At 51.0% G+C, this 24,460-nt stretch overlaps 1 protein-coding gene across 1 annotated transcript in view; it reads left to right on the plus strand.

The window, feature by feature from the left end:
- The first annotated feature begins 597 nt into the window (after positions 1–597).
- Positions 598–24,460, plus strand: part of MATN1 (matrilin 1) — a 33,473-nt gene continuing 9,610 nt past the window's right edge. The window contains exons 1-4 of the mRNA XM_054395358.1: positions 598–685; positions 4,552–4,898; positions 16,259–16,481; positions 23,721–23,846. Coding sequence (XP_054251333.1) covers positions 598–685; positions 4,552–4,898; positions 16,259–16,481; positions 23,721–23,846 — 784 coding nt within the window. The remainder of the gene's footprint in view (positions 686–4,551; positions 4,899–16,258; positions 16,482–23,720; positions 23,847–24,460) is intronic.

Genomic DNA, 24,460 nt, shown 5'->3' on the forward strand with positions numbered 1-24,460 from the left:
CAAAGTCCTCCAATCCCACAGGCTGGTTGCCAGCCCTGCCCTTGGCAGAGGTGGGGACTGAGAGGTGATTTGTGTGATGCTGCTCTCGTCCCCCCACCCTCCCCGACTTTCTCCCACCACCACCCCTCCCTGAGCTCTGCTGGAGGAAGGACACGAGGCTGACACACCGCAGAACGTTTGCTTACTGTGGCCAAGTCCAGGGTTTGCTGGTGATTGGCAGGTCAGCCCCAGTTCCCCAGGGCTGGTTTCACTGGTCCCACTGTTAAGGTCCCACATCCCCTTCATACCACAGCAGTTTGGGGCTCTTTATAGCTTCCCATCCCCTTAGCCCAGCAATGAAGCCATTGTGGAAGGGATGGGGGCTGGCAAGGCTGGACATCCTCCTCCTCCTCCTTCACACCTTCCTGCAATATTTTCTCCTGGTCCTTCTTGCTTGTCCCTCTCCCCTTGGTGCCCCCCCTGCCCTCCCCCACCCCCCCATCAGTTCACACGTGTCAGGGGCTGGCTCCATGCCTCCCTGAGGAAGGGCAGGTTAATACCTCTGGGCCAAGGCTCTTGCTGGCCACTCTGCAGCCAGCCTCCAGCTCCTCCGCAGCCATGGACAGGATTTTCTCTGCCTTGCTGCTCTCTTTGCTGCTTCTCCTCCAGAGCTATGGAGCTTATGGGGCACCTCCACAGCAGAGAGGTAAGTGTGGAGCTCGGCAGTGGGATGTACGCTGTTGGTCCTTCACCTTCTTGCCACCAAAGAGCTTGGGGACTGGGAAGGAGATGGCAGAAGAAGAAATGCCCAGCATCAGTCAGGGAAGCAAAGGAGCTTTCTGAAATGCTTTCCCAAGGCAGCAGAACCTGGAGGTTGTATTTGCTTCTGCCTCTTACACTGTGTTAGAGAATGGTGGGAGGGCTGCATGGAGGTACAGCTAAGGTGCCATCAGGTCAACCCTAGCTTCCAGCATAGCAACAGCCTTGCTGCTTTTGGCTGGAGGAAAGCCAGGCAGAAGTACTCTTCTCTGCCTTCCAGACCTGCTTCTTCCCTCCTCAGCACTTCAGAAGGCTGGTTTTGCCTGGAGCTCAAGGAGGAGCTGGCCAGACATCTCATGATCTGGTTAACCTCACTCAGACCTTCCAGGTCTGTGTCAGGCTGCTGAGGATGGACCTTTCTAAGGTTTTACTTCATCCATTCTTGAGCAAAATCCTGCTCTGTTTGCCCTTCCAAGTGGGATGGGAGACAAGCTCCCTGCTCTTTGGTCTCTCACTGCTGGTTTGCAATGCAAAGGGAAGGGCTGGAGGGTCTGGTAGCAGGCAGCATCTCTCCTGTGCCAAGGGCAGGATGATGCCAAGGGCTCCATCTAGCCTGAGGAGCTCACTGCAGGAGAGGTGGCCAAGGCACACAGTCCTGCTGAACTTTTAAAATGTTGGAATGATCTTCTGATGATGCATAATGCATCCACCTGTGCAGGCTGAGAGCTGTCAAACAGGCAGGACAGGGACTGCAGTGTTCACTCTGCTCACCAAGGGGACTTTGCTGCTGGACTGAGCAGCTTATCCTTAGCCATTTGGAAAGGGCTAGAGTTATCTTTGCTGCAGAACCACTGAGTGCTACCAAAGTCAGGAAGCTGAACAGAGCAGTTTTTCAACCCAGCCCTGCTGTGAGCAATCACTGCTTCTAAAATAAACACCTTTGAGTTCTGAGCTCCCAGGCAGGTCTCCTGATCCTTTCGTGACTGTGGCAGAGATAACCCTCAGAGATACCAAAGCCATGCCTGGAGTTCAGCTGCTCCTGAATAACTTCAAGTGTGGACATGCTTTTTAAAAACAGAGCAGGATTTTATTTCTGGGTTAATTCATCTTGCCAATAAACTCTGCTGAGTCAAGGTGGCATTCAGATCAAGCAAGCCTGACTGTCACCTCCTGGAGATAACCAAGGTCTGGCCTGCAGACCCTGATGTATGCACAGTGACTGTGACCAGGCAGGCTGAAAGCCTAAAGCTCCCACCTGAGGTCTTTTTTCTTCATTTCCTTAGAATATACTTCACACTCAGAAAACCCAGAGGTTAAAAATGTTATTCAGGGCAAAATCACACAGCTTCCAGGCAAAAAAAAAAAAAAAAAAAAAAAAAAAAAGGTGTACTTCAAAATATCTATTGGATCCTATTCTTCCTAGGGTAAAATAAAAAAAAAAAAATCACTTTTTTTCCTTGGTTTGTCACTGAATACTGAGATGATTCATTAGCTACAGTGGCAAAGGGGAATCTGCTTTAGTTCTGGAGGAACTGATTGCAGGACTTTGAGCTTTTCTCTGTTCCTTCATTTCTCACCTGTAAAATGGGCAGAACCAACTGCTGGCAAAGGGATTTGCAGTGCTGTAGGTGGCCTCCCAACTGAATTTTTCCTTCCTCTGCAATGAATTGTGGAGATAAAATGAACTCCACTCATATGGGGAAAGGTTATCACAGAACTGTAGCCTTTGGAAGGGACCTCTGAGGAGGTCCAACTCCCTTGCTAAAGCAGAGGCAATCACAGCAGCTTGCCAGGGTCACAATGTCCAAAGGGTTTTGAAAATCTCCACAGAAGGAGACTTCACAACCTCTCTGGGCAGCCTGCTCCAGGGTTCCAGCACCCTCACACCAAACAAGTTTCTCCTCCTATTCAGATGGAATCTCTTGGGTTCCATTTTGTGCCCATTGCTCCTTGTCCTGTCCCTGGGCACCACTGACAAGAGCCTGGCCCAGCCTTTTGCCCCCACCCTTTAGCTCTTGTTGAGCATTGCTCAGATCCGCTCCGGAGCTGCTCTTCTCCAGGCTCACCAGCCCCAGGGCTCTCAGCCTTTTCTCCTTACAGAGATGCTCCAGAGCCCTCAGCATCTTTGTGGCCTCTGCTGGACTAAACAACCCCAGGACTCTCTTCACAAGGGAGATGCTCAAGTCCCCTAAGCACCCTTGTGGCTGTCCCTTGGACTCTTTCCAGCGGTTCCCTGTCTCTCTTGCACTGGGGAGCCCAGAGCTGGACCCAGTCCTCCAGATATGGCCTCATCACAACATAGTAGAGGGGAAGCAGAACCTCCCTCGACCTGCTGGCCACACTATTCTTAATATACCCCAGGAGACCTTCTTGGCCACAAGAGCCACATTGCTGGCTCATAGTGATCCCACAGTCCCCCAGCACTCCCAGCTCCTTCTCACCAGAGCTGAGTTGTTTTGCATTTTGGTGGAAACCAGAGCATCTGACCCAGCATCCAGTGCCTGCTTCCCTTCTGCCCATCATTTAGAGAGACCTTTTTGGGAGCCAAAAGCAGATTCAACATTAGCATCACTCAGGAAACTAACCTGGTTATATTCTTTATGGATCTATCACAGGGTATTTGTTTTCATCTGCCTGAAAGACTGAAAGCTTCATTAGATTTCACACTGAGGAGCAGCTATAATATTTATGTCATAATTTGGAACAGATTTGTTGGCCCAAAAGCTCACATTTAAAAAAATCTATCTGAGAAAAAAAAAAAAAAAAGAAAAAAATCTCCTTTATGATCTAACCTACATCATCCCTCTCCCTGGAAATCAGATATTAACAGAGCCCCTGGTGCCCTTACAGAGACAAGCTAAATGATGGGAAAAAACATGAGAGAACAGAACACTCTGGATCTGGGGTGGAGGGGGAAGAAGTAGGACAATTCATTTAGAAAGCCATAAAAAAATATCAGCCCTTTTTATGTTTCACCACAGTTGAAAATGAAGATGGAAGCCAGCATGAAAATGGGAAATTAAACCCCAAATCACTCTGCTCTTTGCATTGTTAATGCTTCCTGTTTACAGCATTTGCTTTCTGCAGTGGCTATTCATGTCTGACTATGGGCTGCTGGAGATTAACTATCAATTACATGGTTCTACATCTCTCCATTGTCCTCCCCCCCAGCAGCTCACACAAATAAAGCAGAGCTGCTCTTTGCTGCTGGCTGTATTTCACCATTAGTGCCCCTGGCTGGAAAACATGAGAGCAGATGACGTTGTGTGGATTGGTTCAGTTGGGTATCTTGAAGCAAAACTGATTGCCTCATCCAGTCTTATTTTAAACACCTCCAGGGATGGTGAATCCACCACCTCCCTGGGCAGCACATTCCAATGGCCAATTACTCTTTTTGGAAAGAACTTTCTCCTCACCTTGAGCCTAAACTTTCCCTGGTGCAGCTTGAGACTGTGCCCTCTTGTTCTGTTGCTGGTTGCCTGGGAGAAGAGACCAACCAGTCTCCAACCTCCTTTCAGGTAGTTGTAGAGAGCAATGAGGTCTCCCCTGAGCCTCCTCTTCTCCAGGCTCCTCAGCTCCCTCAGCCTCCCTGGGCAGCCCATTCCAATGAGCAATCTCTCTGTGAAGAATTTCCTCCTAATATCCAGCCCAAGCAGCTCGAGGCTGTGTCCTCTCGTTCTGTCACTGGTTACATGGCAGAAGAGACCAACTCCTACCTGGCTATAACCCAAAACATTCTATGATTCTTTCCCTCCTAGGATACCTTTCTCTTCTTTGCCTGTTACTTTTCTCCTCCTGCCTTCCCTTTGCCAGGCACCCTGTGCAGGACCAAACCCACCGACCTGGTGTTCATCATCGACAGCTCTCGCAGCGTGCGCCCGCAGGAGTTTGAGAAGGTCAAAGTCTTCCTCTCCAGGGTGATTGAGGGGCTGGATGTGGGCCCCAACTCCACCCGGGTGGGTGTCATCAATTATGCCAGTGCTGTCAAGAATGAGTTCTCCCTCAAGACCCACCAGACCAAAGCTGGGCTGCTGCAAGCGGTACAAAGGATAGAGCCGCTCTCCACTGGCACCATGACCGGTCTGGCCATCCAGTTTGCCATCAGCCGAGCCTTCAGAGACTCTGAAGGGGCCAGGGTGAGGTCTCCCAATTTTAATAAGGTAAGGACATGGACTCTTTCTTGGATACTCCTTTCTTCCTTGTGACTCCTTGTGGAGTGGTTGGGAAAAAATCGGGAAAGGAGGAATCTCCATCCCTGGAGATATTCAGCTTGAGGCTCAATGGAGCTCTGGGTGACCTGATCTACTTGAGGATTTAGAGTGGATATCAGGAAGAAGTTCTTCACTGTGAGGGTGGTGGAACACTGGAACAGGTTGCCCAGGGAGGTGGTTGAGGCCCCATCCATGGAGATATTCAAGGTGAGGCTTGGTGAGGCTTGATGGGGCTCTGGGTGACCTGATCTAGTTGAGGATTTAGAGTGGATATCAGGAAGAAGTTCTTCACTATGAGGGTGGTGGAACACTGGAACAGGTTGCCCAGGGAGGTGGTTGAGGCCCCATCCCTGGAGATATTCAAGGTGAAGCTTGGTGAGGCCCTAGGCAACTTGATCTAGTTAGGGATGTCCCTGCTGACTGCAGGGAGGTCAGACTGGATGAGCTTTGGAGGTCCCTTCTGGCCTGAACCATTCTATGATTCTATCATTCAGTGTCCCTGCTCACTGCAAGGGGGTTGGACTGGAGGACCTTCAGAGGTCCTTTCCAACCTGAGGGATTCTATGATTCTATGAAAGGTGATTTTCTCAGTGCTTTGAGTGTGTGGGGACATGTGGGACTTTATTTGCAAAGGTGACAAACCTCTCAGAGGTGGAAACCTTCCTCCTCTCTTTGTTCTTGGGACCAAAGCTCAGCTTTGGGAAGAGCTGACTGAAAGTCATCAGGGCAAATTTCATCTGCAGCTCTTCTCTCTGCCTGGAGTGTTTGTCCTTTGGGGCACAGCTCCCTGCTTGCAGGTCTCCTGCAACAGCATGGCACCATAGATGATGCTTTCAGCCAGGTGTGCTGGGTGTGAACAGTGCTGTCCTTCCCAAAACAAGTGATAAAAATGCTTCAGAACCCACCCCAGTAAAACACAAGGCATCCTTCTGAAGGCCTGCTTTGATGTGGCCCTCTTCATTTGCAGGTATAAAGCAAAGTGCTGTTTCAGGTCCTCCTCTGCTCTTCCAGTGTTGCAGGGGTTAGCTGATGGTGATGTTCTCCATTTGGATATTGTCTTGTACACAGACTTGATTGGCCATTGAGCATTCAGGGCTGGGGTATGAGATCAGCTGAACCAGGTGGTTGCAACGAGCCTTGCTGTTCCTGGCCCATATTTGTTGTTAGTCCTGAAAAACTGATACCCCCAGAGACCTCATTCACCCTGTTGGATTTGACCATGAGCACAACCAAACCTCAGGCCAGTGACCATGATCAGGAAAACTCTCTTCTGAGCATGCAGAGAATGCATATTCTTGCCAAGCTGTGTTTTGGCTGACCATTGTGATGAGCCATCAGGACTTCATCATCACTCAAGCTTAGGTGTGACCTGGAGTAAAATAACAGAACAGGCTGCCCAGGGAGGCTGTGGATGTCCCCTCCCTCGAGGTGTTCCAGGCCAGGTTGGAGAGGCCTTCCAATGTCTGAAGGGGGCTCCAAGAAAGCTGGGGAGGGACTTTTTAGGGTGCCAGGGAGCTATAGGGGGGATGGAACAAAACTAGAAGTGGGGAGATTCAGATTGGATGTTAGGAAGAAGTTTTACACCACGAGGGTGGTGAGAGACTGGCAGAGGTTGCCCAGGGAGGTGGTGGAAGCCTCATCCCTGGAGGTTTTTGCAGCCAGGCTGGATGTGGCTGTGAGCAACCTGCTGTGGTGTGAGGAGTCCCTGCCCATGGCAGGGGGGTTGGAACTGGATGAGCCTTGAGGTCCCTTCCAACCCAAACTATTCTGTGGTTCTACGAAGAGCACAGCTCTGGCATGGGAAGTCCAAGACCTAACTGCAGTGGACTGTGTTCAAAAGGAGTAATTTTGGTTGCTTGTCAGATTCTTTGAGGCTCACTGAAAGAAATCATTGCCCAGTTGCCAGGTGTTTCCAACACAGTTATTATCACTAGTGTTTAGCAAAGAGCCTTAAGCTCCCGTAGGTGCAAGACTCATGTAGTAATAGTTCTCTGAACAACCTCAAAGAGATTAAGTGTGCAAGCAGCCTTCAGCTCACATTTCCTGTTCTATGAAGGTTCAAGCACCTGCCTCTTGCTGCCAAGGTTTGTTTTGCTTTCCCTGCCTTTCCCAGCAGCAGCAGCAGCAGCAAGTCTGCTGTAGGGTCCCAGGAGGTACAGCAGCACTGCCTGCTCCCACCAGGCTCTGGAAAAGCCTCATGGCTCAGAGAGCTCAGGGCTGCCCACTTTCTCCATGGATGACTTCACAGAGGAGCTATTTCAGATGTTGCATGGAAAGAGATGTTTCCTCCAGTGAAACTGCTCCAGGGAAGCTGGTGGGAATCACAGGATGACAGAATGTTAGGGGTTGGAAGCGACCTCTGGAGATCATCCAGTCCAACCCCCCTGCCAGAGCAGGATCACCCAGGGCAGGTCACAGAGGAACACATCCAGGCAGGTTTTGAATGTCTCCAGAGAAGGAGGCTCCACAACCTCTCTGGGCAGCCTCCAGCGCCCTCACAGGGACTAAGTTTCCCCTTCTGTTCCTGTGGCACCTCCTCTTCTCCAGCTTGCCCCCGGTGTCCTTTGTCCTCTCCTTGGACATCCCCGAGCAGAGCCTGGCTCCATCCCTACACATCTTTATCATCAGCAGTGAGGGCAGACCTCAGGCTCCTCTGCTCCAAGCTCAGCCTGGCCTCACAGGGAGATGTTCCACTGCCTTCAACATCTGTGTGGCTCTGCACTGGACTCTTTCAAGCAGTTCCCTGAGGTCCTTCTTGAACCAGGGTACCCAGGAGGTGACAGGTCTTCAACAGAGCTCTTCTGCCATCTCAACCTGGCCAGAGCACCCCACAGGGGAAAACCATGAGCTGAGTGGGAGCTGCAGGTGTCCTGTGAGCAGGATCACTCACAGCCACACACAAACAGGGCATTTCTGCCCAGAAGGAAAAATAAAAATTAAAAAACAGTAATGGGCAATGTCTGGTTTTGATGAGTGCTGTTTAGCACAAAACCAGGCAGCTGAACTGAAACCAATAACAGAATAATTAAGTGGATGATAATAATCTGTGTCTGCTTTTCAGACGTTTTTATGCTGATTGAAATGAAAAAAGAAATGTTCAATAAGAAATAAAATACCACCAAAAATGCCAGCAGCTTGGATGAGAGACAACAGAAATATTTTAGTTCTGGAGCACTGACAGGCAAAAAAAAAAAAAAAAAAAGAGAAAAAAAAAACATTTTATTTCTAAGCACTTTCAATGTGGCCTTGCAAAAGAAGTTTATTCCTTATCTCACTCCATTAATTGTGGGGATAGAAGCTCCAAGAGGGATTGAGGTTCACCTGCAACAAGTGACAGGGCAAGAGGAGGAAACAGCCTCAAGTTGCAAGGAAATCACAGAATCAATAAGGTTGGAAAAGACCTCAAGGATCATCAAAGTCCAACCTGTCACCCAAGACCTCATGACCACTAAACCATGTCACCAAGTGCCACGTCCAATCCCCTTTGAAAAGTTCAGGTGAGGAAAGATTAGAAAATTTTTCCTAATATTAGGAGAAATTTCTTGCAAGAAAGAGTCCAGAGTGGCCTTTGGGACTTGACAACTGAAGGTTGGTACTGGAGTGGAACTCTCCCCCAAGCTCCATCCCTTCTACTCTCATAGATCCAGATTTACTTGCAGGGAAAAGGAGTCAGGGGCACCATGGTGGCTGAAGATGTTCTTCTCTTCCTGAGACTTGTCCTGTGAGCAAAGGAGGGTGGCAGAAGAACAGCAAAGGGAGCTGACACTGCTCCAGGTATCTCCACCTTCAACATGAGGAGCTCACTGCTGGAAGAGTAATTTGTGCTTCTCCATGGCACCACTGATCCCACACTGAGCATAACTCACACTCTCACACTCACACTCAACTGACACAGCTCCAGAGTCCTCAGGTCTCTGAGCTGGGGGAAATCAAGAAACAGGAAACCTCCAGCCAGTGATTGCCCCTGGAATGGTACTTGGATTATGGTCATGGATCCTAGAGAAGGGCTCTGCTGCCCACTCTCATTGCATTTCACTGGGCTTCTGGCTTCACTGGGCCACATCTCAAATGGAACAAATAATGAGAACTTTTCCACCCACTGTCCTCCAGACCAGCAACTCAAGCAATTCACAGCCCTCAGACACCTCAATCTATTACTTTATTTTCTCCAGTCTTCACCTAAATCCTCTAAAGCCTATTTGAAGACAAGGTGACCATGCCTAGGTCAGGGCTGGGACACAGCCCTGATTTGCACAACGCTGTTACCACACTCCCAGCGTTGCTCTCTGTTTTTTCAGCCCAACGCAGCCTGACACCTTGCATGCAGCACTGCCCAGAGACATTTTCACTGAGCTGTCTGTGGGAATGCTGGCTCTTTAGCTAACAAATCCCTTCCACACCGTTGAAGTCACCCCTTTCCTCATGCTCTGTTTTCCTGCTCCTGTCTGCTCTGCAGCTGGGCTGCCAGACAACTCACTCAACATGCTCCTGCAGTCCTTGTGGCTTCCTGTCCTCTCAGTGCACACAAGAGCTGCTGTGTCCTTCTAGTCCACCAAACAAACCCTCAGCTTGACTATCCAAACACTTGGAAAAGAGATCCAACTGATTGATGCAGTGGCATGGCTGAAGCAGCAGTGTGTCCTGTGGACAGTGGCAGAAAGAATCACAGAGTCAGAACAGTTTGGGTTGGAAGGGACCTGTAAAGGTTGGCAAATGCAATCCACCTGCAGCCAGCAGGGAGTTCTTCAGTAGATCAGGCTGCTCAGAGCCCCAACCAACCTGACCTGGAATGGTTTCAGGGATGGGGCATCTCCCACCTCTCTGGGACAGGCTCTCACCACCCTCTGTGTAAAAAAATTTCTTCCTTCCATCTACTCTAAATCTCCTTCTTTTAGTTACTCTAAAGTTTCTTTGCCTTCCTGAAACCTTATTTCTGTTTAAAAAAAAAAAAAAATCTTCCTTCCATCTACCCTGAATCTGCCTCTTTTAGTTGCTCTAAAGTTGCTTTGCCTTCCTGAAACCTTATTTTCTGGACATCTGAAAAAGCAGAACCTTATAGGTCTTGTTCATTATTTATCTTAGGCATTAAAAGAAGAAGAAAAGAAAAATCTCTGCAGGCTTTTCCTTCTTTCCTTCCACTTTGGACCTGGTCAAAGAGACAAGAATCACACGTCAAGGTTGGAAGGGAGCTCTGGAGGTCATTTTGCCCAGGGAGGTTGTGGCTGTCCCCTCCCTGGAGGTGTTCAAGGCCAGGCTGGATGAGACCTTGAGTACTGTGGACTGGTGAGAGGTGTCTCTGCCCTTGGCAGGGGGTTGGAACTGGATGAGCTTTGAGGTCCCTTCCAGTTTGAACCATTCTGTGATTGTTTGGTTGCTCAGGACCATGTCCCTATGACTTTTGAATACCTCCAAGGTGAGAGACTCCAAAACCACCTTCATTCCTTTGTTCAATGGTTACTTTTTACTTCTTTTTTGCCTTGAAGTCCAACAAACATTTCCCTTCTGTGTCCCTCATGCTGCTCAGGGTGGCCTCTTCATCTGCCTGGGAGAACAGGTCACTCAACAGCTTAGAATCATAGAATCATAGAATCAACCAGGTTGGAAGAGAACTCCAAGACCATCCAGTCCAACCTATCACCCTGCCCTAAGCAATCAACCAGACCATGGCACTAAGTGCCCCATCCAGGCTTTTCTTGAACATCTCCAGTGACAGTGACTCCACCACCTCCCTGGCCCATCCCAATGGCAAATCTCTCTCTCTGTGAAGCTTCCACAAACACTGGTCACAGTCCTTGCTCCTGCACACAAGAGAAGTCCAGCAAGACCTTGTGCCATGATTGGCAGTGATGTGGGACTCTGCTCCAAACATCACAAGATCCTTTGGTCTGGCTGAGCTCTCTGCTGCAAATGTCACCCCAGGACAGGGGAAATCACTGTTTGTAGCTGTGGGAGCTGAGAGCAGAGTCTGTTTATACCTTTATCAAAACCTACAGGGGTGCCCAATTACTTTTATCTTTCTTTAGGAGGAACAACAAACAGACTGTCAAGTTGCTGAGAAAATCAAGGGCTGATTCAGCTCCCAGCCCAATTCCCCTTTCAGTGCTGCTACAACACTCATGTCACACACTGCATAATGAGACACCACTGCCTCATTAGCTGCTGGGTTGCCTGCACATGGCAGCCCTGGGATCCAAACACCTAGGGATGCCCATGAATCCTCTGGGGTCTTAGTTAACCACGAATAAATTGTGTCATGAGAACATGGAGGGATTTTAATGGGAGAGAAGTGGCACACAGAAGGATGCAGAAAGGAATTCACAGGGAAAATGAAAGGTGGTGGTGGTGGTGGTGGTGGTGGTTAAAAGTCAAAGTTTTGACTGATCTGGACAGGCTGAGAGCTGGGTGCAGGCAAACCTCATGGAGTTCAAATAGGACAAGTGCAGGGTCCTGCATCTGGGGAGGAATAACAACAGGCACCAGGACAGGTTAGAGGCTGCCCTGATGGAAAGCAGCTCCACAGAGAAAGACCTTGGAGTGCTGGTGGGCAGCAAGTTCTCCATGAACAGCAATGTGCTCTGGTGGACAAGAGAGCCAATGGGATCCTGGGATGCATCAAGAAAAGTGTGGCCAGCAGGGCTAGGGAGGTTCTTCTCCCCCTCTACTCTGCCTGGAGAGACCATACCTGCAATACTGTGTCCAGTTTTGGGGTCCCCAGTTCAAGAGAGACAGAGACCTGCTGGAGAGAGGGCAAGGAAAAGCCATGAGGATGCTTAGGGGACTTGAGCATCTCCCCTGTGAAGAGAGACTGAGAGCCCTGGGGCTGTTTAGTGTGGAGAAGAGAAGACTGAGAGGGATCTGATCAATGTCTATCAGTAGCTGAGGGGTTGGGGGTAAGTGGAGGGGACCAAGGGGAGTTGGACTCAATGATCTCCTGAGCTCCCTTCCCAGCTCCAATGTACTGTGATACTGTGACCTTGAGAAGCAAAACATTTCTGAGTTCTCTAGACCCTGTTCAGCTGTTTGAGAGCAGCAGAAGTGTTCAGCCCTTCTTAATTCTTCCCCCCATGTCTACCTGCTGAGCCCAGCACAAACCCTCCACAGCAGAGCCCTGCCAGCCTCTTCCAGGATGCAGAGGTTTCTCCTTTCCTCTGACCTGTCCCTTGCTCTTTACCAAACAAGGCACATCCCAGGACTCCCAGCTTTTGAAATGGGACACGGTCACAACACAGAGAATTACAGAGATCCTGGGACTGCAAATAATCTGGAGGTAGGTTTAAGAAAAAAAAACTTAAAAAAAAAAAAGAGGCCTTTTTCACTCTGGAACTCTGCCTCAGGCTGGCAGGAGGTGAAATGTCTAGAGGGAGAATCCTAGGGAGAAAAAAAAAGTAGGATTTAGTGATTATCAAGATAACTTCATATGCTAGCAGGATCATTTTGTACTTGTTCTATTTCTTGCACTCTTTCTGCAAGCTCCTGGTCCTGGTCCTGGTCACAGAGAGGTTTCTGTGCTTGGTCTGACTCGCTGCTGTGTTCCTCTCATCCATGGGTTCAATGCTTCATTCCTGATGTCTGATCCAGAATCTTTGTCCCCAGAAGTTTTGTTCTCTCCAGCAGCAGGTCAGCAGCAGCAGGAATTTTGAGTGCTCTGTAGGAAGACTTTCCCACAGATCCCTTATGAAGATCTTTCCTATCAGATCCAGATGTGGATGCTGCTACCAAACACCTCCCAGGTCATAGCCATAGATTCCTATCTGGGGCTCAGGCCTATGTGAAGGAGCCACCATGATGTGAAGAAGAAAAGGAGTTGATTAAAGGTGGAGAATCACTTCTCTGAGACAGAGCAATGCCAGGAGAACACTCAGCACCTCCATCTTGTGCCAAGCACTGCAAGAGCTGCACGCTGCTGCTGACAGAAGCCTGCTCATGGGGTGGTGTTGCTCACAGAAGCTACTTGATCATACATCGTGTTCCCTGACAGCTTGGCTTTTGAGAAGCCCTAATTGTCAGCCCCCACCTGAGAGCTGCTGGCTGTGTGCAGAGCTGAACCAAGGGCTCTCTCTCCTGGCAGAAAGCTCCATTGCATGGCTGGCTCTGCTCCCTGCCTCAGCTCTGCTCCTTGCCTCAGCTCTGCTCCAGCAGCACCAACCCAGAGTGCTCCTTTTGGGCCAGCTTCTACTCTCCTGTTCATTCCCCTTTACAGCACACACTGGCATCAGCCACAGCTGACACTTTTCCTTATTTTGGACACAAGCAGAAGAGAAATACTTGGATTGTTATTGTGTTTTTAGCTTTTTTCAGCAGCCAGGAACAGATTTGTGGTGCTGCTAGGAAGGCTGATTTTGTCGCCCTTAGGAAGTGCAGATAAAGAGCTGAACTTCCAGTCCTGAACTTCCAGACCTGAGAAACTCCACCTTTTTCCTGCAGAGAAGGAAAGCTCCCCAGGGGACAGCAGATTGCTTCAGTATTGCAGTCTGATTCTGGGGCAGAGTGCAGCATTCAGCCACCTCTCAGCTGAACGGTGGGCAGGGAGGGAAAGAGGAACTTCATCTGTGTGGCCACCAGCTCTTGGATGCATAGGACAGAGAATCCCACTCCTGACCTTATCCAAGATGAGCTTTTTCATCCTGGGATGTAAAAGACATCAGACTGTCCTAGCTGAGCAGCTGGGGGGAGTCTGACTTCATCTTCAGAAGGATGGAGAGCATGCATGGGCTAAAGGAGAAGAGTAACTCTTGCTGTATTGACCAGACGCTGGTTCATCCTGACTCACTGTTGCCAGACAGACTTTTGTGGCCTTCCAGTATCTTAAAAAGGTCTAGAAGAAAGCTACTGAGGGACTTTTTAGGTAGTGATAGGACTCGGGGGAATGGAGCAAAACTAGAAGTGGGTAGATTCAGATTGGATGTTAGGAAGAAATCTTCCCTATGAGGGTGCTGAGAGACTGGCAGAGGTTGCCCAGGGAGGTGGTGGAAGCCTCATCCCTGGAGGTTTTTGCAGCCAGGCTGGAGGTGGCTGTGAGCAACCTGCTGTGGTGTGAGGTGTCCCTGCCCATGGCAGGGGGGTTGGAACAGGCTGAGCCTTGAGGTTCCTTCCAGCCCTAACAATTCTGTGATTCTGCCTTTTTTTTGTTTGTTGTTTCTTTAATATCTGTGTTACTGAGGGTGTTTGAGTGCATTGTGGAGGGTTTTTGACAGTATACAAAATGGTAGGGGTTGGAAGGGACCTCTGGATGTCATCAAGGCCAACCCCCCCTCCAAGGCAGGTTCATATAGAGGAGGTCTCAGAGGAACACATCTAGGAAGGTTTTGAATGTCTCCAGAGATGGAGAGTCCACAACCTCTCTGGGCAGCCTGCTCCAGTGCTCTGTCACCCTGAAATTAATGAAGTTCCTCTTCATGTTTAAATGGAACTTCTTGTGTTCAAGTTTGTCCCCCTTACCCCTTGTCCTACCACTGGACACCACTGAAAAAAAAGTCTGATCACATCCTCCCAACACCCACCCTTGAAGTATTGATCAGCATTGATGAGACTCCCTTAGCCTTCTTTTCTCCAGACTAAAAAGCCCCAATTCTCTCAGCCTTTCCTCATCAGAGGTGTTCCAGTCCCCTCAGCAGCTTTTTTTCCCTGCTCAGCTGCCCCTGCTGATTCGGATTCTGTTGATTCTGTTTCTCCACACTGCATTACATCCCAGACAGTTGCTCTGGAGCTGACATTGGTGTCACAAGAGAAGAGTTGTAAGGACAAGTGGCAAGAGCAGATGAATGGGTACAGCACAAACATTTAGGGTTTGTGACAATGTCATTTAGCTGAAGAAAAACAAAAAGGAAAATGGGCAAACTAGCAACAGGAGCAGGACCCTTGGAGGCTTTCCACTGGTTGAGGGCACCTTCTAATCCAAAGTGAAATCCAGTTCCCACTTTAACCAGCTGTCATTTTAAGGCTGATGTCAGGAGGAGCAGGATTGAAACTCTGCTGCTTTTGGTGGAACAAGGACTCAGAAATCATGGCAGACACTGACACAGAGTGTGACCTCTGGTAGACCTCCCCCCCCTCTCCTTGCTTCAGCTTCTCCAGGGGAAAGTTTCCATCTCCTGATGTTTCCCAAGACTCTTCAAAGTCCTATACAGAGTTAGAGTTGTCCTGAGCAAGGCTGGGGGTTCCTGAAGGTCGTTAAGAGTTTGGTTTGAGCATCAGTTTGCATCTGAAGAGTGTAACCTTTACTTTGGTTCCCTCAGGGCCAAGATGCACCAGTTGTGCCTTAATTAAATCAATCTGCTCCCTGGCAGTTTAACTTTTCCAGCTCAGCAAGAAACAAACATTGACAGGCAGCTGATGTGAGCCAGCTTGTGCCCAGGTGGCCACCAACACCCTGGTTTGAATCAGCCACAGTGTGGCCAGCAGGACCAGGGCAGAGACTTCCCCCCTGTACTGGGCACTGGTGAGGCTACTCACCAGTGACTACTGGGTTCAGTTTTGAGCCCCTCACTTCAAGAAGGATATTGAGGTACTGAAGCAGGTCCAGAGAAGAGCAACAAAGATGGGGAAGGGTCTGGAGAAAAGGGCTGGTGAGGAGCAGCTGAGGGACTTGGGGGTGTTCAGCCTGGAGAAGAGGAGGCTGAGGGCAGACCTCATTGCTCTCTACAGCTCCCTGAGAGGAGGCTGCAGTGAGGTGGGGGTTGGGCTCTTCTCCCAAGGAAAAAGTGACAGGACAAGAGGAAGCAGCCTTAAGTTGCACCAGGGGAGGGAGCTGGAGAAGAGGAGGCTGAGGGAAGACCTTCTGGCTCTCTACAACTCTCTGAAAGGAGCTTGAGGCCAGGTGGGGATTGGTCTCTTCTCACTACTAACAAGTGAGAAAATGAGAGGAAGTGGCCTCAAATTGCCCCAGAGGATGTTTAAGTTGGACAGCAGAAGAAACTTTTTCACTGCAAGGGTTCTCAAAGCCTGGCACAGGATGCCCAGGGAGGTGGCCGAATCCCCGTCCCTGGAAGTGTTTCAAAGGCACAGAGATGTGGTGCTGAGGGCCATGGTTTAGCCCCAGCCTTGGCAGAGCTAGAGACTGGTTGGACTGGATGACCTGAAAAGTCTTTCCCAACCAGAGCGATTCCATGCTCCTACCACAAACCCCCCACCAAAGACCGGCTCAGGTGGCAGAAGGGCATTCCCTGCCAGCATTCCCTTTTCCCACCCTTCCAGACCCCTAGCATCTCCTTCACTCCCCCAGCAGCAGTGAGCCCAGCACCCCCGGGGGCTCACCGCTTCGCCCAGCACCCCTGGGGGCTCACCGCTTCGCCTGTGCTGTGTCGGTGCAGGTGGCGATCGTGGTGACGGACGGACGCCCCCAGGACGGGGTGCAGGAGGTGTCTGCCCGCGCCAGAGCCGCTGGCATCGAGCTCTTTGCCATCGGGGTGGGCAGGGTGGACATGCACACGCTCAGGCAGATGGCCAGCGAGCCCCTGGACGACCACGTGGACTACGTGGAGAGCTACAGCGTCATAGAGAAGCTGACCCACAAGTTCCAAGAGGCTTTCTGTGGTAAGTCCTGGGCCACAGCACCCCTTGGGGGTCCTAGCAGGGAGGGTTTTAAATCTGTCTTTAAGTTTCCCTCACAAAGTTCGGGCAGAGAAAGTGAAAGGATGTAAATAAGTCACTAGTGGGTTTAAGGAGGGAAAATAATGATTATTCTGAACACTGTCATTGGAGAGAGAGGAATGTTTGAGAATCACTACTCAAAACCAAGGTTGGGCAGTGGGGCAGCCTCAGCTTGCTCTGCTTCTCTATCCTTCTGCCTTGGGAAGATAACACAGCTGCATACTGCTCTGCATACTGCCCTGCATACTGCCCTGCATGCTCTCTGCTTCCCCACTCTCTGCCTTCTGCCAGGGAGGTCTGGGGGGAGTCCTTCTGGCTGGTGGGGGAGGCCCCATGGGGAAGGAAAACAGCCCCTCAAGGGGAGGGGGAAGCCAGGGAGCTTGGTTGTGTTTTTATCGAGGGGAGGGGGAAGCCAGGGGGCCTGGTTGTGTTTTTTTCTGTTGATTGCACATGTTTGTAAATGTTGTGAGCAATGTCTGTTTGTACCTAGTCACTGCATTTCATCAGAGATTGTAGTCTTGCCTGTAAATACAGCTTCCATTTGCTGCCAGCCTGAGCTAGCCTGGTTGCTGTCAGTGTGGGAGGGGTATTTCAGCTCTCACACTGTGACACTAGCCAAGAGCTACAAGTGGCTGCCAGCAAGCTTCTCATGTGGAAGTTGCAGGTGTGATTGTCCTTCATCCCTCTGCTTCCTCTTTCCAAGGGCTTGGGTCTGCAGGCTTGATCTTAGAAGTTCTTCACAGGCAGAGAGATTGCCCTTTGGAATGGGCTGCCTGGGGATGGGGTGGGGTTGGCATCCCTGGAGGTGCTTAAGAAAAGACTGAATGAGGCACTTGGTGTCATGGTCTAGTTGATTAGTTAGGGTTGGATGAGAAGCTGGACTTGGTGATTTTGGAGGTCTCTTCCAACCTGGTCGATTCTGGGATTGATTCTCTGTGGCAGAAAAATGCTCTCTGAATTTGCCTTTCAAGGATTTCAGGTTCTGGTTAGGGAATTTAAAGTTTTAGATACAGAAGTCTCCAGCCCTCTTTGGCACAGAAGAGTTTGTAAATGGGGGTCACCATGTGCTCCCTGAAGCATTGAAAAAGGATCATAGAATCAGTCAGGGTTGGAAGGGACCACAAGGCTCAGCCAGTTCCAACCCCCCTGCCATGGGCAGGGACACCTCACACTACATCAAGCTGGCCAGAGCCTCATCCAGCCTGGCTGCAAACACTTCCAGGGATGGGACCTCAACCACCTCCCTGGGCAACCCATTCCAGGCTCTCACCACTCTCATGGGGAAGAACTTCTTCCTAACATCCAATCTGAATCTCCCCATTTCTAGTTTTGTTCCATTTCTCCCCCACCCTATCACTCCTTAACACCCTAAAAAGTCCTTCCCCAGCTTTCTTGGAGCCCCCTTCAGATACTGGAAGGCCACAAGAAGGTCTCCTCAGAGCCTTCTCCTCTCCAGACTGCACAACCCCAACTCTCTCAGGCTGTCCTCAGAGCAGAGCAGCTCCAGCCCTCTGCTCATCCTCATGGCCCTTCTCTGGACACCTTCCATCATGTCCATATCTCTTTTGTAACAGAGGCTCCAGAACTGGACAGAGAGCTCCAGGAGTGGTCTCACCAGAGCTGAGCAGAGGGGGAGAATCCCCTCCCTGGCCCTGCTGGCCACACTTCTCCTGCTGCAGCCCAGGCTCTGCTTGGCTCTCTGGGCTGCAAGTGCTCACTGCTGGCTCCTGCTGAGCTTCTCCTCCCCCAGCACCCCCAAGTGCCTCTCCTCAGGGCTGCTCTCCAGCCAGTCCCTGCCCAGCCTATATCAGTGCCTGGGACTGGCCTGACCCAGCTGCAGGACCTTGCCCTTGGTCTTGTTGAACCTCATGAGGTTGTCTTGTGCCCAGCTCTCCAGCCCATCAAGGTCCCTCTGGATGGATCCCTTCCCTCCAGCTTGTCAGCTGCACCACACAGCTTGGTGTCATCAGCAGACTTGCTGAGGGTGCACAGAACCTGGAGAACACAATCTTTACATAGCCAAAATCATTCCCTTTGTGTTTAAGCCTTTCTGGTCAGTTCTGAGGAGCAGACTTGTAATTTCCTCACTATTCTTTTCTTCTGAGCTCCCAGTTAAGCAAAGGATGGCCTCACTGCCCTGATAGAGGCTGAACTGCCCATGCCTGATGTGCTGTTTTTTTGCAAGCTGGGAAGCTGTCCTGGCTGGTGCAGTATCTGCACATTTCTGCACAGCACACAAAAAGATTCATAGATTTATTGGTGCATGGAATGGGTTGAGTTGGGAGGGACCTCAAAGCTCATCCAGTTCCAACCCCCTGCCATGGGCAGGGACACCTCCCTGGGTGCTCAAGACCTCATCCAGCCTGGTCTTGAACACCTCCAAGGAGGGGACATCCACAACCTCTCTGGGCAACATGTTCCGGTGCCCCCACTGTCAAGAATTTCTTCCTAATCTCCAGTCTAAATCTGCCCTCCTCAAGCTTCAGTCCATTCCCTCTTACCCTGCTGCTCCAAACCCTTATCAAAAGTCCCTCCCCAGCTCTCCTGGAGCCCCATCAGGGACTGGAAGGCTGCTCTAAGATCTCCCCAGAGCCATCTCTTTTCCAAGCTGAACAGCCCCCACTCTCCCAGCCTGTCCCCACAGGGGAGGTTCTCCACCCCTCTGATCATCTTCATGGGCTGCTCTGGACCCAGTCCAACAGTTGCAGGTCCTTCTTATGCTGGGCACACCATAACTGGAGGCAGTGTTGCAGGTGGGGTCTCAACAGAGCAGAGCAGAAGAGAAGAATCCCCCCCCCCCCTCACCCTGCCTGCAATGTCCCCTCCTACATGAAGGGCTGAATGAAGTGAGAAAGCTTTATTGCTTTCCTCCACCAGCCTGTGGGAGGTGGTCTATAAATACCCACTTCATGTGTCAGCAGGAGGGGTCTGGGGGCTTCACACACCCATCCCATGCAAGCACAGACGTGTGGCAGCACCTCTGAAGAGCTGTGACTGAGCAGGGTGCCTGCAGCAGGGCACTGCAACCACATACTCACACAGAGGGATCTGTGAAACTCCCTGAGACCAGTTCCTTCAGGAGGTGTAAAATTTCCTGACTCAGCTCTCAGGTTGAAAATGATGAGGGGTGAGCAGCTTTTTGTCAAGGAAGATTTACTCCTCCGGAGGAAGAAGGAAAATGTTGAATATAAAGTGAGTCATAGATTATCATAGAATCACAGAATTGTCAGGGCTGGAAGAGACCTCAAGGATCAGCCAGTTCCAACCCTCCTGCCAAAAGCAGGGACACCTCACACTACAGCAGGTTGCTCACAGCCACATCCAGCCTGGCTGCAAAAACCTCCAGGGATGAGGCTTCCACCACCTCCCTGGGCAACCTGTGCCAGTCTCTCACCACCCTCATGGGGAAGATTTTCTTCCTAACATCCAGCCTGAATTTCCCCATTTCTAGTTTTGTTCTATTTGTAATGGATTGTTATCAGGTGACTCCATGCTTGAAGCACATGGGAGAAGGGAACAAATGCTTCATGCTACAGGGGGGAGATAGAGACAAAACTGGAGAAGGTGGAATCCAAGCCATGAATATTTGTGGGAGTTTGTGTTGGCTGCCCTGGAGTCAGGAGTCAGCCAGAGATGGAGAAGCCTGACAATGTTTTGGAAGCTCTGGGGTTGGTGTCATTCAAAAAGATAAAGAGGAGGAGGGGAAAAAAATCCTTTCTGTGCCTTGCTTTTCAAAATCACACCATGCAGATGACAAAGCTCTCCCCATGGCAGAGCTGCACGCAAGGGAAGTACTGTGCTGAGGATTGTGAGCAGAGGACAGCAGCACGCCAGCTGCCAAGTGAGCTGTTATTGCTCTCTGCAAGCAGCTGCACAAAACCCTCCTTGGAGCTGTAGCCAGGCACCACCTGCTCTGGCACAGCTTGGTCTGTGGCTACTGACAGCAGTGGAAGCTCTGCAGCACTGGCCAAGCTGTTCCCCATCATGCTCTGACACATACACACATGGGGGAAAGGGAAGCCCTTGGCCATCCAGCCACTAGTTAGACTGATGAGATCTCTGCAGGCTTTGGAGAACTCAACCTGAGAGCCATCTGCATGGTCAGTGATACCCCAGGGGCTACAGACCTGCTGGAAAGATCTATCAGTGCTGGCACAACATCCACACATGAACTGGGGAGAGGCCTTGGGCAGCCTGGGCTAGGGGGAGGTGACCTTGCCTGGGGCAGGGGGTTGGAACTGGATGATCTTGAAGGTCCCTTCCCACCCTACCCCTTCTGTGAATCTATGAAGTACAAAGTACACAGAACAGAGCACAAATGGCTTGAAATAATGAAGAGAAACTTCTCAACTCCAGTGCCTGAAGGGGGCTACCATCAGGCTGCAGAGGGACTGTTTGCAAGGGCTTGTAGCACTGGACAAGAGGCAATGGTTTGAAACTAGAGCAGGGGAGAACTAGATTGGATGTTAGGAACAAGTTCTGCACCATGAGGCTGGTGGAACTCTGAACAGGTTGCCCAAGGAGGTAGCTGAGGCCCCATCCTTGGAGATATTCAAGGTCAGGCCTGCTGGGACTCTGAGCAACCTGATCTAGCTGGGGATGTCCCTGCTGACTGCAGGGGGATTGGCCTGACTGACCTTTGGAGGTCCCTTCCAATCCAGTGCATTGTGTGATTTCATTCCCTGATTCTACCCTTGAAAGACTTTGCCTCAGCTCCCATTGCTGTGACAGAACTCAGTGCTCAGTTCTCTGCACAGCTTTCCCTGGTGTTTGTAAGTGGATTTGCTTCAGCCACTTCTGTTCACTGCTGAGTTTCTTCTCCACCATCATTGCTGTGGCTGTGACAGAGCTGTCAGTCACTGAATGCTGCTGGCTTGGATGGCTGCAACTCAGCTTCTGTTTGCTCAGCAGCTCACAAGTTAGATCCAGGTTCAGATCAGCAGGCAGAAATGTTTGTAGAGAGCCAGCCTGAAAGCTGCAAGTGCCAGGGTGGCTCTGAAGTGAATTCCAAGCCTGTTTTCACATGAATCCCATCCAGGGAAGACAACTGTACATGGAGCTGAGCTCAATAATCATAATTGGGGATTAGGATCTACACATCATCCACAGATCTCCATAGCTGGGAAAAAAAATGGGCACCGGCCAGCCGATATGGTGTGTTGGAAAGTGAACCTCATCCAGTAGCTTTGAAGAGTGAAGTATATTGTGATGCTCAACAGGCAGAAGGGGGTTGCCCTCAGTATAGAGACTACTTCTAGTCCTGGCTGTGCCTTGGAGTCAGGGGAGGTGAACATTTCTCCTTGTGCCTCAGTCACTATCCAAGAGTAAGGACCAAGAGTAAAGCCTGGATGAGACACTTAGTGTCATGGTTTAGTTGATTACATGGTGTTGGGTGGTAAGTTGGACTTGATGAGCTCAAAGGTCCTTTACAGAATCACAGAATCAATCAGGTTGGAAGTGAGGAAGAAGTTCTTCCCCATGAGGGTGGTGAGAGCCTGGAATGGGTTGCCCAGGGAGGTGGTTGAGGCCCCATCCCTGGAGGTGTTTGCAGCCAGGCTGGATGAGGCTGTGGCCAGCCTGCTGTAGTGTGAGGTGTCCCTGCCCATGGCAGGGGGGTTGGAACTGGCTGAGCCTTGTGGTCCCTTCCAACCCTGACTGATTTGAGAAGGGCAACGAGGCTGGAGAGAGGCCTTGAGCACAAGCCCTATGAGGAGAGGCTGAGGGAGCTGGGACTGTTTAGCCTGGAGAAGAGGAGGCTCAGGGGTGACCTCATTGCTGTCTACAACTCCCTGAAGGGAGGTTGTAGCCAGGAGGGGGTTGGTCTCTTCTCCCAGGCAACCAGCACCAGAACAAGAGGACACAGTCTCAAGCTGTGCCAGGGAAACTTTAGGCTGGAGGTGAGGAGAAAGTTCTTCACAGAGAGAGTGGTTGGCCATTGGAATGTGCTGCCCAGGGAGGTGGTGGAGTCACCATCCCTGGAGGTGTTCAAGAGGGGATTGGACGTGGCACTTGGTGCCATGGTTTAGATAGTCATGAGGTGTAGGGTGACAGGTTGGACTCGATGATCTTTGAGGTCTCTTCCAACCTTCTTGATTCTATGATTCTATGATTCTATGATTCAATGATCTCCAGGGATGGTGACTCCACCACCTCCCTGGGCAGCACATCCCATGGCCAATTACTCTTGCTGGGAAGAACTTTCTCCTCAGCTCCAGACTAAACTTCCTCTGGCGCAGCTTGGGACCGTGTCCTCTTGTTCTGGTGCTGCTTGCCTGGGAGCAGAGCCCAACCCCCACCTGGCTACAGCCTCCCTTCAGGTAGTTGTAGACAGCAATGAGGTCTCCCCTTGAGCCTCCTTTTCTCCAGGCTAAACATTCCCATATCCCTCAGCCTCTCCTCACAGGGCTGTGCTCCAGACCCCTCCCCAGCCTCATTGCCCTTCTCAGGACACATTCAAGTCTCTCAATGTCCTTCTTAAACTGAGGAGCCCAGAACTGGGCACAGGACTCAAGGTGTGGTCTAACCAGAGCTGAGCACAGGGCAGGATGACTTCCCTGCTCCTGCTGGCCACACTATTGCTGATGAAGGCCAGGATGCCATTGGCCTCTTGGCCACCTGGGCACACTGCTGGCTCATGTTCAGCTGCTGCCAACCAGTACCCCCAGGTCCCTTTCTGCCTGGCTGCCCTCGAGCCACTCTGTCCCTAGCCTGTAGCACTGCAGGGGTTGTGGCCAAAGTACAGAACCTGGCACTTGGACTTTTTGAGTGCCATACTGTTGGACTCTGCCCATTTATCCATCCATGTCCCTCTGCAGGGCCCTCCTACACTCTAACAGATCCACCCCTGTCCCCAACTTGGTGTCATCTGCAAAGTTACTGATGATGGGCTCAATCCCCTTGTCCAGATCATCAATAAAGACATTAAACAGGATTGGGCCCAGCACTGATCCCTGGGGGACACCACTAGTGACAGGCTGCCAGCTGGCAGTGGCACCATTCAGCACCACTCTCTGAGTTAATTCTGTGACTCTCTGACCTCTGCTGCTTTGTTGTTCTGCAGGGTGGATTTAGCTGTCACTGAGTGCATGTGACAAATGTCATGCTTTGTGCAGGGGCTGAGCAGGGGCTGGGTTGGGAAGCTCTGGCACAGTCTCTGATTTTAATCTGCACCTTCTCTTGCAGTGATGTCAGACCTGTGTGCCACTGGAGACCACGACTGTGAGCAGATCTGCATCAGCAGCCCAGGAGCCTACAAGTGTGGGTGCAAAGAGGGCTTCACACTGAACAGTGATGGGAAGACCTGCAGTGGTATGTCAGGGTCTGCATCTGCAGTGCTGGGGTGGGGATAGGACTGGGACAGGGGAGGCAGAACCAAGAGTTGTTGTGAAAGCATCAGTGGCAACTGTTGTTGAGTTTTGATTGACAAGGGACCTTGACAGGCTGGAGAGCTGGGCACAAGCCAACCTCAGGAGGTTCAACAAGAACAAGGGCAAGGTCCTGCAGCTGGGTCAGGCCAGTCTCAGGCACTGATATAGGCTGGGCAGGGACTGGCTGGAGAGCAGCCCTGAGGAGAGGGACTTGGGGGTGCTGGGGGAGGAGAAGCTCAGCAGGAGCCAGCAGTGAGCACTTGCAGCCCAGAGAGCCAAGCAGAGCCTGGGCTGCAGCAGGAGAAGTGTGGCCAGCAGGGCCAGGGAGGGGATTCTCCCCCTCTGCTCCACTCTGCTGAGACCACTCCTGGAGCTTTGTGTCCACTTCTGGAGCCTCTGTTCCAGGAAGGATCTGGAGGTGCTGGAAGGTGTCCAGAGAAGGGCCCTGAGGATGAGCAGAGGGCTGGAGCTGCTCTGCTCTGAGGACAGACTGAGAGAGTTGGGGTTGTGCAGTCTGGAGAGGAGAAGGCTCCAAGGAGACCTTCTTGTGGCCTT

This window comes from Indicator indicator, chromosome 33 (genome assembly GCF_027791375.1).
Source record: "Indicator indicator isolate 239-I01 chromosome 33, UM_Iind_1.1, whole genome shotgun sequence".
In the NCBI taxonomy this organism is placed as follows: domain Eukaryota; kingdom Metazoa; phylum Chordata; class Aves; order Piciformes; family Indicatoridae; genus Indicator; species Indicator indicator.